At 53.4% G+C, this 16216-nt stretch overlaps 1 protein-coding gene across 1 annotated transcript in view; it reads left to right on the top strand.

Annotated features, from left to right (window-relative positions):
* The window catches only part of RPUSD4 (RNA pseudouridine synthase D4), a 78524-nt gene that overhangs the window by 55863 nt on the left and 6445 nt on the right, over positions 1-16216 (top strand). Inside the window, exons 2-4 of the mRNA XM_083152184.1 lie at positions 6594-6696; positions 6785-6986; positions 11878-11971. Of these exons, the coding sequence (XP_083008310.1) occupies positions 6594-6696; positions 6785-6986; positions 11878-11971 (399 nt within the window). The remainder of the gene's footprint in view (positions 1-6593; positions 6697-6784; positions 6987-11877; positions 11972-16216) is intronic.

The following is a 16216-nucleotide window of genomic DNA, read 5'->3' as shown; positions in this document are numbered from 1 at the left end:
GGATACTGAGCGGATGGATGAATGGTAGCTGTAGTTGTGTGCGGGTACGCACCATCTCCCCTGCATGCAGACTCTGTTATACACCGGTATATATGGTCTGCTTACTGGGGATATAGAGGGTGTCCCTGTGTTGGAGGATGCTGAGCGGATGGATGAATGGTAGCTGTAGTTGTGTGCGGGTATGCACCATCTCCCCTGCATGCAGACTCTGTTATACACCGGTATATATGGTCTGCTTACTGGGGATATAGAGGGGTGTCCCTGTGTTGGAGGATGCTGAGCGGATGGATGAATGGTAGCTGTAGTTGTGTGCGGGTACGCACCATCTCCCCTGCATGCAGACTCTGTTATACACCGGTATATATGGTCTGCTTACTGGGGATATAGAGGGTGTCCCTGTGTTGGAGGATGCTGAGCGGATGGATGAATGGTAGCTGTAGTTGTGTGCGGGTATGCACCATCTCCCCTGCATGCAGACTCTGTTATACACCGGTATATATGGTCTGCTTACTGGGGATATAGAGGGGTGTCCCTGTGTTGGAGGATGCTGAGCGGATGGATGAATGGTAGCTGTAGTTGTGTGCGGGTACGCACCATCTCCCCTGCATGCAGACTCTGTTATACACCGGTATATATGGTCTGCTTACTGGGGATATAGAGGGTGTCCCTGTGTTGGAGGATGCTGAGCGGATGGATGAATGGTAGCTGTAGTTGTGTGCGGGTACGCACCATCTCCCCTGCATGCAGACTCTGTTATACACCGGTATATATGGTCTGCTTACTGGGGATATAGAGGGGTGTCCCTGTGTTGGAGGATGCTGAGCGGATGGATGAATGGTAGCTGTAGCTGTGTGCGGGTACGCACCATCTCCCCTGCATGCAGACTGTTATACACCGGTATATATGGTCTGCTTACTGGGGATATAGAGGGTGTCCCTGTGTTGGAGGATGCTGAGCGGATGGATGAATGGTAGCTGTAGCTGTGTGCGGGTACGCACCATCTCCCCTGTATGCAGACTCTGTTATACACCGGTATATATGGTCTGCTTACTGGGGATATAGAGGGTGTCCCTGTGTTGGAGGATGCTGAGCGGATGGATGAATGGTAGCTGTGTGTGCGGGTACGCACCATCTCCCCTGCATGCAGACTCTGTTATACACCGGTATATATGGTCTGCTTACTGGGGATATAGAGGGGTGTCCCTGTGTTGGAGGATGCTGAGCGGATGGATGAATGGTAGCTGTAGCTGTGTGCGGGTACGCACCATCTTCCCTGCATGCAGACTCTGTTATACACCGGTATATGGTCTGCTTACTGGGGATATAGAGGGTGTCCCTGTGTTGGAGGATGCTGAGCGGATGGATGAATGGTAGCTGTAGCTGTGTGCGGGTACGCACCATCTCCCCTGCATGCAGACTGTATTATACACCGGTATATATGGTCTGCTTACTGGGGATATAGAGGGGTGTCCCTGTGTTGGAGGATGCTGAGTGGATGGATGAATGGTAGCTGTAGCTGTGTGCGGGTACGCACCATCTCCCCTGCATGCAGACTCTGTTATACACCGGTATATATGGTCTGCTTACTGGGGATATAGAGGGTGTCCCTGTGTTGGAGGATGCTGAGCGGATGGATGAATGGTAGCTGTAGTTGTGTGCGGGTACGCACCATCTCCCCTGCATGCAGACTCTGTTATACACCGGTATATATGGTCTGCTTACTGGGGATATAGAGGGTGTCCCTGTGTTGGAGGATGCTGAGCGGATGGATGAATGGTAGCTGTAGTTGTGTGCGGGTACGCACCATCTCCCCTGCATGCAGACTCTGTTATACACCGGTATATATGGTCTGCTTACTGGGGATATAGAGGGGTGTCCCTGTGTTGGAGGATGCTGAGCGGATGGATGAATGGTAGCTGTAGCTGTGTGCGGGTACGCACCATCTCCCCTGCATGCAGACTCTGTTATACACTGGTATATATGGTCTCCTTACTGGGGATATAGAGGGTGTCCCTGTGTTGGAGGATGCTGAGCGGATGGATGAATGGTAGCTGTAGCTGTGTGCGGGTACGCACCATCTCCCCTGCATGCAGACTCTGTTATACACCGGTATATATGGTCTGCTTACTGGGGATATAGAGGGTGTCCCTGTGTTGGAGGATGCTGAGCGGATGGATGAATGGTAGCTGTAGCTGTGTGAGGGTACGCACCATTTCCCCTGCATGCAGACTCTGTTATACACCGGTATATATGGTCTGCTTACTGGGGATATAGAGGGTGTCCCTGTGTTGGAGGATGCTGAGCGGATGGATGAATGGTAGCTGTAGTTGTGTGCGGGTATGCACCATCTCCCCTGCATGCAGACTGTTATACACCGGTATATATGGTCTGCTTACTGGGGATATAGAGGGTGTCCCTGTGTTGGAGGATGCTGAGCGGATGGATGAATGGTAGCTGTAGCTGTGTGCGGGTACGCACCATCTCCCCTGCATGCAGACTCTGTTATACACCGGTATATATGGTCTGCTTACTGGGGATATAGAGGGTGTCCCTGTGTTGGAGGATGCTGAGCGGATGGATGAATGGTAGCTGTAGCTGTAGCTGTGTGCGGGTACGCACCATCTCCCCTGCATGCAGGCTCTGTTATACACCGGTATATATGGTCTGCTTACTGGGGATATAGAGGGTGTCCCTGTGTTGGAGGATGCTGAGCAGATGGATGAATGGTAGCTGTAGCTGTGTGCGGGTACGCACCATCTCCCCTGCATGCAGACTCTGTTATACACCGGTATATATGGTCTGCTTACTGGGGATATAGAGGGTGTCCCTGTGTTGGAGGATGCTGAGCGGATGGATGAATGGTAGCTGTAGCTGTGTGCGGGTACGCACCATCTCCCCTGCATGCAGACTCTGTTATACACCGGTATATATGGTCTGCTTACTGGGGATATAGAGGGTGTCCCTGTGTTGGAGGATGCTGAGCGGATGGATGAATGGTAGCTGTAGCTGTGTGCGGGTACGCACCATCTCCCCTGCATGCAGACTCTGTTACACACCGGTATATATGGTCTGCTTACTGGGGATATAGAGGGTGTCCCTGTGTTGGAGGATGCTGAGCGGATGGATGAATGGTAGCTGTAGCTGTGTGCGGGTACGCACCATCTCCCCTGCATGCAGACTCTGTTATACACATACTGGTATATATGGTCTGCTTACTGGGGATATAGAGGGGTGTCCCTGTGTTGGGGGATGCTGAGCGGATGGATGAATGGTAGCTGTGTGCGGGTACGCACCATCTCCCCTGCATGCAGACTCTGTTATACACCGGTATATATGGTCTGCTTACTGGGGATATAGAGGGTGTCCCTGTGTTGGAGGATGCTGAGCGGATGGATGAATGGTAGCTGTAGCTGTGTGCGGGTACGCACCATCTCCCCTGCATGCAGACTCTGTTATACACCGGTATATATGGTCTGCTTACTGGGGATATAGAGGGTGTCCCTGTGTTGGAGGATGCTGAGCGGATGGATGAATGGTAGCTGTAGTTGTGTGAGGGTACGCACCATCTCCCCTGCATGCAGACTCTGTTATACACCGGTATATATGGTCTGCTTACTGGGGATATAGAGGGTGTCCCTGTGTTGGAGGATGCTGAGCGGATGGATGAATGGTAGCTGTAGTTGTGTGCGGGTACGCACCATCTCCCCTGCATGCAGACTGTTATACACCGGTATATATGGTCTGCTTACTGGGGATATAGAGGGTGTCCCTGTGTTGGAGGATGCTGAGCGGATGGATGAATGGTAGCTGTAGCTGTGTGCGGGTACGCACCATCTCCCCTGCATGCAGACTCTGTTATACACCGGTATATATGGTCTGCTTACTGGGGATATAGAGGGGTGTCCCTGTGTTGGAGGATGCTGAGCGGATGGATGAATGGTAGCTGTAGCTGTGTGTGCGGGTACGCACCATCTCCCCTGCATGCAGACTGTTATACACCGGTATATATGGTCTGCTTACTGGGGATATAGAGGGTGTCCCTGTGTTGGAGGATGCTGAGCGGATGGATGAATGGTAGCTGTAGCTGTGTGCGGGTACGCACCATCTCCCCTGCATGCAGACTCTGTTATACACCGGTATATATGGTCTGCTTACTGGGGATATAGAGGGTGTCCCTGTGTTGGAGGATGCTGAGCGGATGGATGAATGGTAGCTGTAGCTGTGTGCGGGTACGCACCATCTCCCCTGCATGCAGACTCTGTTATACACCGGTATATATGGTCTGCTTACTGGGGATATAGAGGGTGTCCCTGTGTTGGAGGATGCTGAGCGGATGGATGAATGGTAGCTGTAGCTGTGTGCGGGTACGCACCATCTCCCCTGCATGCAGACTCTGTTATACACCGGTATATATGGTCTGCTTACTGGGGATATAGAGGGTGTCCCTGTGTTGGAGGATGCTGAGCGGATGGATGAATGGTAGCTGTAGTTGTGTGCGGGTATGCACCATCTCCCCTGCATGCAGACTCTGTTATACACCGGTATATATGGTCTGCTTACTGGGGATATAGAGGGTGTCCCTGTGTTGGAGGATGCTGAGCGGATGGATGAATGGTAGCTGTAGCTGTGTGTGCGGGTATGCACCATCTCCCCTGCATGCAGGCTCTGTTATACACCGGTATATATGGTCTGCTTACTGGGGATATAGAGGGGTGTCCCTGTGTTGGAGGATGCTGAGCGGATGGATGAATGGTAGCTGTAGTTGTGTGCGGGTATGCACCATCTGCCCTGCATGCAGACTCTGTTATACACCGGTATATATGGTCTGCTTACTGGGGATATAGAGGGTGTCCCTGTGTTGGAGGATGCTGAGCGGATGGATGAATGGTAGCTGTAGTTGTGTGCGGGTACGCACCATCTCCCCTGCATGCAGACTGTTATACACCGGTATATATGGTCTGCTTACTGGGGATATAGAGGGTGTCCCTGTGTTGGAGGATGCTGAGCGGATGGATGAATGGTAGCTGTAGCTGTGTGCGGGTACGCACCATCTCCCCTGCATGCAGACTCTGTTATACACCGGTATATATGGTCTGCTTACTGGGGATATAGAGGGTGTCCCTGTGTTGGAGGATGCTGAGCGGATGGATGAATGGTAGCTGTAGTTGTGTGCGGGTACGCACCATCTCCCCTGCATGCAGACTCTGTTATACACCGGTATATATGGTCTGCTTACTGGGGATATAGAGGGTGTCCCTGTGTTGGAGGATGCTGAGCGGATGGATGAATGGTAGCTGTAGCTGTGTGCGGGTACGCACCATCTCCCCTGCATGCAGACTCTGTTATACACCGGTATATATGGTCTGCTTACTGGGGATATAGAGGGTGTCCCTGTGTTGGAGGATGCTGAGCGGATGGATGAATGGTAGCTGTGTGTGCGGGTACGCACCATCTCCCCTGCATGCATACTCTGTTATACACCGGTATATATGGTCTGCTTACTGGGGATATAGAGGGTGTCCCTGTGTTGGAGGATGCTGAGCGGATGGATGAATGGTAGCTGTAGTTGTGTGCGGGTACGCACCATCTCCCCTGCATGCAGACTCTGTTATACACCGGTATATATGGTCTGCTTACTGGGGATATAGAGGGGTGTCCCTGTGTTGGAGGATGCTGAGCGGATGGATGAATGGTAGCTGTAGCTGTGTGCGGGTATGCACCATCTCCCCTGCATGCAGACTGTTATACACCGGTATATATGGTCTGCTTACTGGGGATATAGAGGGTGTCCCTGTGTTGGAGGATGCTGAGCGGATGGATGAATGGTAGCTGTAGCTGTGTGCGGGTACGCACCATCTCCCCTGCATGCAGACTCTGTTATACACCGGTATATATGGTCTGCTTACTGGGGATATAGAGGGTGTCCCTGTGTTGGAGGATGCTGAGCGGATGGATGAATGGTAGCTGTAGTTGTGTGCGGGTACGCACCATCTCCCCTGCATGCAGACTCTGTTATACACCGGTATATATGGTCTGCTTACTGGGGATATAGAGGGTGTCCCTGTGTTGGAGGATGCTGAGCGGATGGATGAATGGTAGCTGTAGCTGTGTGCGGGTACGCACCATCTCCCCTGCATGCAGACTCTGTTATACACCGGTATATATGGTCTGCTTACTGGGGATATAGAGGGTGTCCCTGTGTTGGAGGATGCTGAGCGGATGGATGAATGGTAGCTGTAGCTGTGTGCGGGTACGCACCATCTCCCCTGCATGCAGACTCTGTTATACACCGGTATATATGGTCTGCTTACTGGGGATATAGAGGGTGTCCCTGTGTTGGAGGATGCTGAGCGGATGGATGAATGGTAGCTGTAGTTGTGTGCGGGTACGCACCATCTCCCCTGCATGCAGACTCTGTTATACACCGGTATATATGGTCTGCTTACTGGGGATATAGAGGGGTGTCCCTGTGTTGGAGGATGCTGAGCGGATGGATGAATGGTAGCTGTAGTTGTGTGCGGGTACGCACCATCTCCCCTGCGTGCAGACTCTGTTATACACCGGTATATATGGTCTGCTTACTGTCTCCCCAGGGCCCTAGTGCCGCCATCAGCCTGCGGGAGCTGAGGAGCTGGGTATTGCAGCAGGACTCTGATCTTGTGCTGATAAACAAACCTTATGGGCTGCCTACACATGGTGAGGATGGTGGAGCAGTTACCTCTGTCAGTGCTGCCCCCTATTACCCCTGTCTGTGTGTATTCATATGTCTGCTTCCATTCCACAGGTGGCCCCTCCCTGCCCCAGAGTGTGGCCTCCCTGCTCCCGGCTTTGTCGCAGATGCTGTTTGGAAGAGGGGCTGAGCCTCTGAAAGTTTGTCACGGTTTGGACAAAGATACCACTGGGGCATTAATCCTAGCCAGGAGTGCAGAGGCTGCAGAGCATGTGCAGAGCCTAATGCGGGAACGCAGGATACACAGGGTCTACTGGTGAGAGGTGGGGGAGGTGCAGGTGAGAGGTGGGTCTGTTGGTGAGTGGACGGTGTGCTGGTGAGTGGACAGTGTGCTGGTGAGTGGACGGTGTGCTGGTGAGTGGACGGTGTGCTGGTGAGTGGACGGTGTGCTGGTGAGTGGACGGTGTGCTGGTGAGTGGACGGTGTGCTGGTGAGTGGACGGTGTGCTGGTGAGTGGACGGTGTGCTGGTGAGTGGACGGTGTGCTGCTGGTGAGTGGACGGTGGTCTGCTGGTGAGTGGACGGTGGTCTGCTGGTGAGAGAGAGGGTGGTCTGCTGGTGAGGAGAGGGTGGTCTGCTGGTGAGTGGACGGTGGTCTGCTGGTGAGTGGACGGTGGTCTGCTGGTGAGTGGACGGTGGTCTGCTGGTGAGAGAGAGGGTGGTCTGCTGGTGAGAGAGAGGGTGGTCTGCTGGTGAGAGAGAGGGTGGTCTGCTGGTGAGAGGAGGTGGAGGTACAGTGGGTATCAAAAGTTTGGGTACCCCATGTAAAAAATCATTTTAATATGCAAAAAGAAGCCAAGGAAAGATGGAAAAACCTCCAAAAGGCATCAAATTTAATATGTCTAAAAAAAGTTTGATTCTATTTCCATCATATTTTACACTGAAAATAACAGAAAACAAAAAATGACGTCTGCAAAAGTTTGGGCACCCTGCAGAGTTAATACCTTGTACTGCCCCCTTTGGCAAGTATCACAGCTTGTAAATGCTTTTTTGAGGTATTTTCGCCCATTCTTCCTTACAAAAGTCTTTCTGTTCTAGAGATTCTGGGCTGTCTGTGACGCACGGCTCTTTTAAGGTCTATCCATAGATTTTCAATTATGTGGCGGTCAGGAGATTGTGAAGGCCATGGCAAAACCTTCAGTTTACGCCTCTTGATGTATCCACTGTGGATTTTGAGGGGTGTTTAGGATCATTTTGTAGAAGCCAGCCTCTCTCTAACTTCATCTTTTTCACAGATGGCATCAAGTTAGCGTCCAAAATTTGCTGGAATCTTATTGAATCCATTTTTCCTTCTACTCGTGAAATATTCACTGTGCCATTGGCTGCAATACAACCCTAAAGCCTGATTGATCCACCCCCATGCTTAACAGTTGTACTGTTCACTCTAGCATTTAGAGCAGGCAGGGGGCCGTGGAGCGGACCGGGCCCGCCGACACCACAAGAGGGCCGTGCCCGGGCCACAACGTCATCAAAGGGGGCGGGCCCGGCCCCTCCGAAGTCGCTGTGCTGCCGGGGAAGCATCGGGCATCGCCGTCTACGGCGGCGCTGGGCTTCCCCTGAGCTTTAGTGTGGCGCTGCTAGAGGGGCAGGGTGCATTTTGCCCTTTAAAAATTGGGTAGGGTGCAGCGCCCCGCTAAAACAGCCTAGCGGGAACACTACAGTTGGACAGAGGTTCTTTTCATTAAATTCTGTGCCCTTCCTTCTCCAAACGTACCTTTGCTGATTCTGGCCAAAAAGTTATATTTTAACCTCATCGGCCCACAGAACTTGATTCCAAAATGCATCAGACTTGTCTATATGTTCATTTGCAAACTTCAAACGCTGATTTTTGTGGTGAGGACGTAGAAGAAGAGGTTTCCTTCTGATGACTCTTCCATGAAGACCATATTTGTACAAGTATCTCTTTATAGAGGAATAGTGTAGCACAACTCCAGTGTCTGCCAGATCTTCCTGGAGGGATCGTGCAGTCACGTGGATTTTGTCTTGCTTTTCTCACAATCCTGCGAGCTGTTCTGTCTGATATTTTTCTTGGTCTTCCAGGTCTTGCTTTAACTTCCACTGTTCCTGATGACGGCCATTTCTTAATTACATTCCGAACAGAGGATATGGGCACCTGATAACGCTTTGCTATCTTCCTATAGCCTTCTCCTGCTTTGTGAGCGACAACTATTCTCAGTATCCGTGTTCTACACAACTGCTTAGAGGAACCCATGGTGCTGATTGTTGGGGCAAGGTCAGATGAGTCTGGGCTTTTAAAACCTTTGAGATTGACATCACCTGGTCTTTCCAGACAATGACTGAGAGCAATCCATGCCAGGTCTTTCCAAAGGGGGCACTGTGCATGCTATAAACTCTGCCGGGTTCCCAAACTTTTGCAGACGCCATTTTTTTTGCTGTTATTTTGAAAGTGTAAATGATGGAAATAAAATCAAACCTTTTTTGACAGGGTATAAGAATATCTAATATGTAATTTGATTTTCCATTCTTCCTTGGCTTCTTTTTGCACATTAAAATGATTTTTTGCCTGGGGTGCCCAAACTTTTGCTCCCCACTGTACTGGTGGGGTGCTGGAGAGTGGAATGTCTTCTGGTGAGAGAGAGGGTCTATTGGTGAGAGGAGGGTGGTCTACTGGTGAGAGTGGGTGGTGCTGGTGAGAGAGGAGGAGGTGGTGAGAGAGACCGAGAGAGAAAGAGGGTTTACTGGTGAGAGGTGGGGGTGCTGGTGAGAGATTAGAAGGAGGTGAGAGAGGGTGAGTCTACTGGTGGTGGGAGGAGGAGGTGGTGAGAGAGAAGGTTTACTGGTGAGAGGTGGGGGTGCTGGTTAGAGAAGGTCTACTGGTGAGGAGGAGGTGGTGAGAGAGAGGGTCTACTGGTGAGAGGAGGTGGTGAGAGAGAGAGGGTCTACTGGTGAGAGGAGGTGGAGGTGGTGAGAGAGAAGGTTTACTGGTGGGGGTGCTGGTGAGAGAGGGTCTACTGGTAGGAGGAGGTGGTGAGAGAGAAGGGGTGCTGGTGAGAGAGGAGGAGGTGAGAGAGAGTGTCTACTGGTAGGAGGAGGTGGTGGTGTGAGAAGGTTTACTGGTGAGAGGAGGGTGGTCTACTGGTGAGAGTGGGTGGTGCTGGTGAGAGAGGAGGAGGTGGTGAGAGAGACCGAGAGAGAAAGAGGGTTTACTGGTGAGAGGTGGGGGTGCTGGTGAGAGATTAGAAGGAGGTGAGAGAGGGTGAGTCTACTGGTGGTGGGAGGAGGAGGTGGTGAGAGAGAAGGTTTACTGGTGAGAGGTGGGGGTGCTGGTTAGAGAAGGACTACTGGTGAGGAGGAGGAGGTGGTGAGAGAAGGTTTAGTGGTGAGAGGTGGGGGTGCTGGTGAGAGAGAGGGTCTACTGGTGAGAGGAGGTGGTGAGAGAGAGAGGGTCTACTGGTGGGGGTGCTGGTGAGAGAGGGTCTACTGGTAGGAGGAGGTGGTGAGAGAGAAGGGGTGCTGGTGAGAGAGGAGGAGGTGAGAGAGAGTGTCTACTGGTAGGAGGAGGTGGTGGTGTGAGAAGGTTTACTGGTGAGAGGAGGGTGGTCTACTGGTCTACTGGTGAAAGGTGGGAGTGCTGGTTGGAGAGGAGGAGGAGGTGGTGAGATAGAAGGTCTACTGGTGAGAGGAGGAGGAGGTGGTGAGAGAGAAGGTTTACTGGTGAGAGGTGGGGGTGCTGGTGAGAGAGAGAGGGTCTACTGGTGAGAGGAGGAGGAGGTGGTGAGAGGTGGGGGTGCTGGTGGGAGAGGATGAGGAGGTGAGAGAGACTGGGTCTACTCGTGAGAGAAGGTTTACTGGTGAGAGGTGGGGGTGCTGGTGAGATAGGAGGAGGTGAGAGAGAGGGTCTACTAGTAGGAGGTGGTGGAGGTGGTGAGAGAAGGTTTACTGGTGAGAGGTCGGGGTGCTGGTGAGTGGAAGGTCTGGTGAGAGGAGGAGGAGGTGGTGAGAGAGAAGATTTACTGGCGAGAGGTGGGGTGCTGGTGAGAGAGGAGGTGGTGAGAGAACGTTTACTGGTGGGGGTGCTGGTGAGAGAGGAGGAGGAGGTGGTGGTGAGAGAAGGTTTACTGGTGAGAGGAGGAGGAGGTGGTGAGAGAGAAGGTTTACTGGTGAGAAGTGGGTGTGCTGGTGAGAGAGAAGGTATACTGGTGAGAGGAGGAGGAGAAGGTGGTGGTGGTGGTGAGAGGAGGAGGTGGTGAGAGAGAAGGTTTACTGGTGAGAGGTGGGGGTGTTGGTGAGAGAGAGGGTCTACTGGTAGGAGGAGGTGGTGGTGAGAGAAGGTTGGTGGGGGGTGCTGGAGAGATATGAGGGGGTATTGGTGAGAGAAGGTCCTTAAGTAGGTGTGGTTCTACTAGAGGCCTGCCCTCTCTGGTGGGTGTGGCTATCCTTGTGTCCTGCCCTCTTCGATGGGTGTCGCTCTCCATGTGTTGCCTACTCTGGTGGGTGTGGCTCGCCTGGCGGCTAACCCCCTCTGGATAGTGTGGTTCTACTGGCAGCCTACCCCCTTGTGGGTGTGGTTCTGGTGGGTCTGGCTCTCCGTGTGTTGCCCACTCTGGTGGGTGTGGCTCGCCTGGCGGCTAACCCCCTCTGGATAGTGTGGTTCTCCTGGCTGCCTACCCCCTCGTAGGTGTGGCTCATCCCGTGGCCTAATCCCTAGTGGGGGTGGCTCACATGGCAGTCTAGCATTATGAAGGTACATTGGCTCCACCATAAGAATGTAGGCCTAATTCAGTACTGATCACACAGCCATACATTTGCAGTGGCCAGCGTTCGGTTCAGCCTCCGCCCCTATCAAATGGCTGTGTACGGTGGCCGAACAAATATGTTGAAATCCTGTCGGACGCCGCTCACCATGGCACTAATCGTACCGGGCGCTGCGTAGCCCAGGACTTAGCGGCTGCGATGAATACAGTCACATCCGGTGCTGACGCTGCTCAGCCATGCCCAGCGGTTTCCCGGAAATGCCCACTTCCCACGCCCACTGCATGTCAGTCACCTTGCGACCAGCCTACGAATAAATAAAGAATCCTAGGACGGCCTCGGGTATGAGCAGTCTATCGATTATTGTGCGGTTAGGTCTCAATTACCCCATAATGTTATTGTATGTGACTTGTGCCGTCCTCCTGTCGTTGGCAGGGCTGTATGTCTTGGGGTTCCTGCCCCGCTGGAAGGAATTGTGGACATTCCCATCATAGAGAAGGAGACGCCAGGACCCCAGAAACATTACAAGGTGATTGGTTAGCGTTAGTACCTTCTCTCCCCACTGACCACACATTGGAGCAATGCTATGGTGTTTGCACAAAGCTGGCGGTTACCGGAAAAGGGTGCAATGAGCATGTGCGAGGAACGGCTTCTGCAAATATGTTTGCAATGTTTCTATTTGCAAACCGAATGCACATTGATAGGGAGTGTGGGTGGACCCCGGCCATTTAGCTGGGAGTGTCATTGTAAGCATAGGCTTCTTAGGGGAGGGTGTGTGATGTCGGCAGCAGCCCGGATGTGCCTGTTAGGGGAGGGTGTGTGACGTCGGCAGCAGCCCGGATGTGCCTGTTAGGGGAGGGTGTGTGACGTCGGCAGCAGCCCAGATGTGACTGTTAGGGGAGGGTGTGTGACGTCGGCAGCAGCCCGGATGTGCCTGTTAGGGGAGGGTGTGTGATGTCAGCAGCAGCCTGGATGTGACTGTTAGGGGAGGGTGTGTGACGTCGGCAGCAGCCCGGATGTGACTGTTAGGGGAGGGTGTGTGACGTCGGCAGCAGCCCGGATGTGACTGTTAGGGGAGGGTGTGTGACGTCGGCAGCAGCCCGGATGTGCCTGTTAGGGGAGGGTGTGTGACGTCGGCAGCAGCCCAGATGTGACTGTTAGGGGAGGGTGTGTGACGTCGGCAGCAGCCCGGATGTGACTGTTAGGGGAGGGTGTGTGATGTCGGCAGCAGCCCGGATGTGACTGTTAGGGGAGGGTGTGTGATGTCGGCAGCAGCCCGGATGTGACTGTTAGGGGAGGGTGTGTGACGTCGGCAGCAGCCCGGATGTGACTGTTAGGGGAGGGTGTGTGACGTCGGCAGCAGCCCGGATGTGACTGTTAGGGGAGGGTGTGTGACGTCGGCAGCAGCCCGGATGTGACTGTTAGGGGAGGGTGTGTGACGTCGGCAGCAGCCCGGATGTGACTGTTAGGGGAGGGTGTGTGACGTCGGCAGCAGCCCGGATGTGACTGTTAGGGGAGGGTGTGTGACGTCGGCAGCAGCCCGGATGTGACTGTTAGGGGAGGGTGTGTGACGTCGGCAGCAGCCCGGATGTGACTGTTAGGGGAGGGTGTGTGACGTCGGCAGCAGCACGGATGTGACTGTTAGGGGAGGGTGTGTGACGTCGGCAGCAGCCCGGATGTGACTGTTAGGGGAGGGTGTGTGACGTCGGCAGCAGCCCGGATGTGACTGTTAGGGGAGGGTGTGTGACGTCGGCAGCAGCCCGGATGTGACTGTTAGGGGAGGGTGTGTGACTGTTAGGGGAGGGTGTGTGATGTCGGCAGCAGACCGGATGTGCCTGTTAGGGGAGGGTGTGTGACTGATGTGACTGTTAGGGGAGGGTGTGTGAGAAGTCGGCAGCAGCCCGGATGTGACTGTTAGGGGGACCGGGACTCCAGCGGTGACAACCGCTTAATGTAACGCGCTCCCTGCCGGGAGCGTGCAGGCGCGCAATGTATAGCGGCTGAGCAGCCCGGCGAGGGGGATCGCCAGGCTGCACTAGCAAGTGGCAGACCCGCCGCCTTCTAATAAGGTTGTGCATTCTGCTCCGCTGGACCACCAGGGAGACTTGAGTGTGGGCAGCGGCGTCGGTATGCGTGGCTGCCCGGCAAGCGCCGGATCTCTGCCATTTTACCGGCACCGCATGAGTCATTTAGGCCCGGCGGCCATTTGCTAGTAGGGGGAGGGAGCCTCTCCTCACACAGCCCCTCCCCCGGAGACAGGAGCTAGGATGTACCCACGTGTGTTTCCTGCCCTGGTCTCTTCCTTCCTGCCTGCCTGCTGCATGTGTGAGAAGGACACAGAGAGCTCTCTGCCAGTCTGAAGTTCCATCTCTTCACGGCTTGGCCATCTGGGCAATTCCCCCCTGTACCTCTCCTTCAAGGACACCAGGTTACAGTAATTTATGCTCCTGCCGGCCTTAGTGCTTTGCGGAGCCCAGTGCCAGGTTTTTTATTTTGCATTGTATACTCTGTCTGTGTGCTGTCTCATTGTTTTAACACTGTCCCTGCCTGTCAGAAAGTATATTGTGTTAAATGTTACAGTCAGCTACCTCTTGTACAATGTCAGAGGAGAGCGGAGATGACACATGGGCCCCTATATTGGTGTCCTGCACGCGTTGCAAAGCGGGCGTACCCAAGCTTGTAGAGGGGTTATGCTTACAATGTATAAAGACGCATGCACAGCCCCTGTGGTAGCTTCCTCTCAGGAACCTGCCTGGGCCCAGCTTACCCAGGTCATGTCGCAGTTAATAGACAGGCTCTCTGCTGCACCATCCCTGCAGCCGGGAATATCCGGGTATTGGGCATGTGCCCCCCCTCCGAGGAGCCTGTATGGGCACGTGCATTGGCAGACTCTGTTCAGGGCCATAGGGGCGGGGTCAGGGGGATTCCTTCCACCCTCCTCCATCAGGACACTGATGCAGATGACACTGATGAGGAGGAGGAACAGCTGGTTAACAACAGGGTAGACGGAGATGCTCATGAAGCCTCAAAAAGCGACATCGCAGCACGCGTTGATGTAGGGGCCATGTAATTGTTAGAGACGTCTTAAATTTACATGATGTCTCTGAGCCCTCTCAGTCTGTGGGCCCATCCTTTAAGCGTCCCAAGTGGACTCTGTCAGTGTTCCCTAAGTCTTCTGTACTAGAGGATGTCCTTGGGAGGATGTCCTTGGGGAGGCCTGGGTTAGGAAGTTACCAAATAGGAAGTTTCCACTCCCTAAGCGGTTTAATTCCCATTACCTGCTCCCTTCAGAGGATAGGGTACGGTGCGAGACTGCTCCCAAAGTGTATGCACATATCGCTAAGAATACTCTCCCCATTCCAACCGCTTCCCGTAAGGATCCCGCTGACAGAAAGTTGGAGAACTTTCTTAAGCTCATCTTTACAACTTCTGGGGCGGTTGCGTGGCCTACTCTGGCATCTGCCTGGGTGGCGAAGGCCATGGTAAAATGGATTTCTGTCCTCACAAATATTATTACTGAGGGAGATAGTGTAGATGACATGTTTCCTATCCTCGACATTATGTATCAGACGCACTATATTTTGGGGAGGCCGCATTAGATGCAGCCACTCTTACCTCACGAGCGTCCGCCTCGGCAGTGGCGGCACAACGCTCTCTGTGGCTTCGCTCTTGGAAAGCAGATGCTGATTCCAAACAAACTCTAGAGGCGTTACCTTTTGCGGGCTCTCTATTGTTTGGATCAGAGTTGGACAAAATCGTGGCCACAGTGGCTGCTTTAAAGGCGGCTTTCCTGCCATCCACTCCTGCTCCACGCCCCCGACCGGCATTCCAGTCCTTTCGTTTTCAGGGCAGGGGTAGGGGGCAGTCGTTCACAAGGACTCAGCCCCAGCCCGCAAAGCCCTCTAAAGCCAGGGGAAAACGTGCCTGGCCCACCAGACGCCCCAACCACAAACCCGAGGATAAGCCCTCGGCATGACGGGGCGGCGCTCCACCCGGGGGGATCCCAGGGTGGGGGGTTGCATGCTACGGTTTTCGGACTTGTGGCTAAAATCCACGACAGATGCATGGGTTCGAGATGTAGTCTCCAAAGGCTATTCTATAACCTTTCGCCGTCGACCGCCAAGCTCGTTCTTTTCAACAAGTTCTCCTAAGGACTTGGAAAAGTGCGTAGCTCTGGAACAGGCCATACAAAAACTACTGTCCGCAGGTGTCATAACCCTCGTTCCGGTGTCGCAACAAGGCACAGGTTTTTACGCCAGTCTTTTCTTGGTGCGGAAGCCCATTGGGACCTTCCATCCCATTTTAAATCTAAAGAGGCTCAACAAATTCCTCCGGGTCCCAAATTTCAAGATGGAAACCTTGCGGTCCATTGTTCTAGTGTTGCAACAAGGGGACTACATGGCATCCCTCGACATCTGCATGTACCCATCAAACAAGAACATGGCGGTTTCTGCAGAGTAGCGGAAGTAGGCGTCAACGCGTTTCGTACCCTTGGAAACGGGAACTTTCTCAAGACAATCAAAATTTCTCAATTGTCTTGAGAAAGTTCCCGTTTCCAAGGGTACGAAACGCGTTGACGCCTACTTCCGCTACTCTGCAGAAACCTCCCACTGTTTGAGATCACAGTCTCGCCATCTTGGAGCCGGCTCACGCTACCAATTGAGCCCAACTACAGCCAGCCTACTACATCTCCCACCGTTCAATACTGCCTACGGCTTCCCACTCCAGCCGGCAGCCTATCGGAGCCCCCCTCTCCGGCGGACGTCACTAAGCC

Source organism: Crinia signifera, chromosome 7 (genome assembly GCF_055691185.1).
Source record: "Crinia signifera chromosome 7, ASM5569118v1, whole genome shotgun sequence".
Classification (NCBI taxonomy): domain Eukaryota; kingdom Metazoa; phylum Chordata; class Amphibia; order Anura; family Myobatrachidae; genus Crinia; species Crinia signifera.
This window is presented reverse-complemented; position numbering and strand designations above follow the sequence as displayed.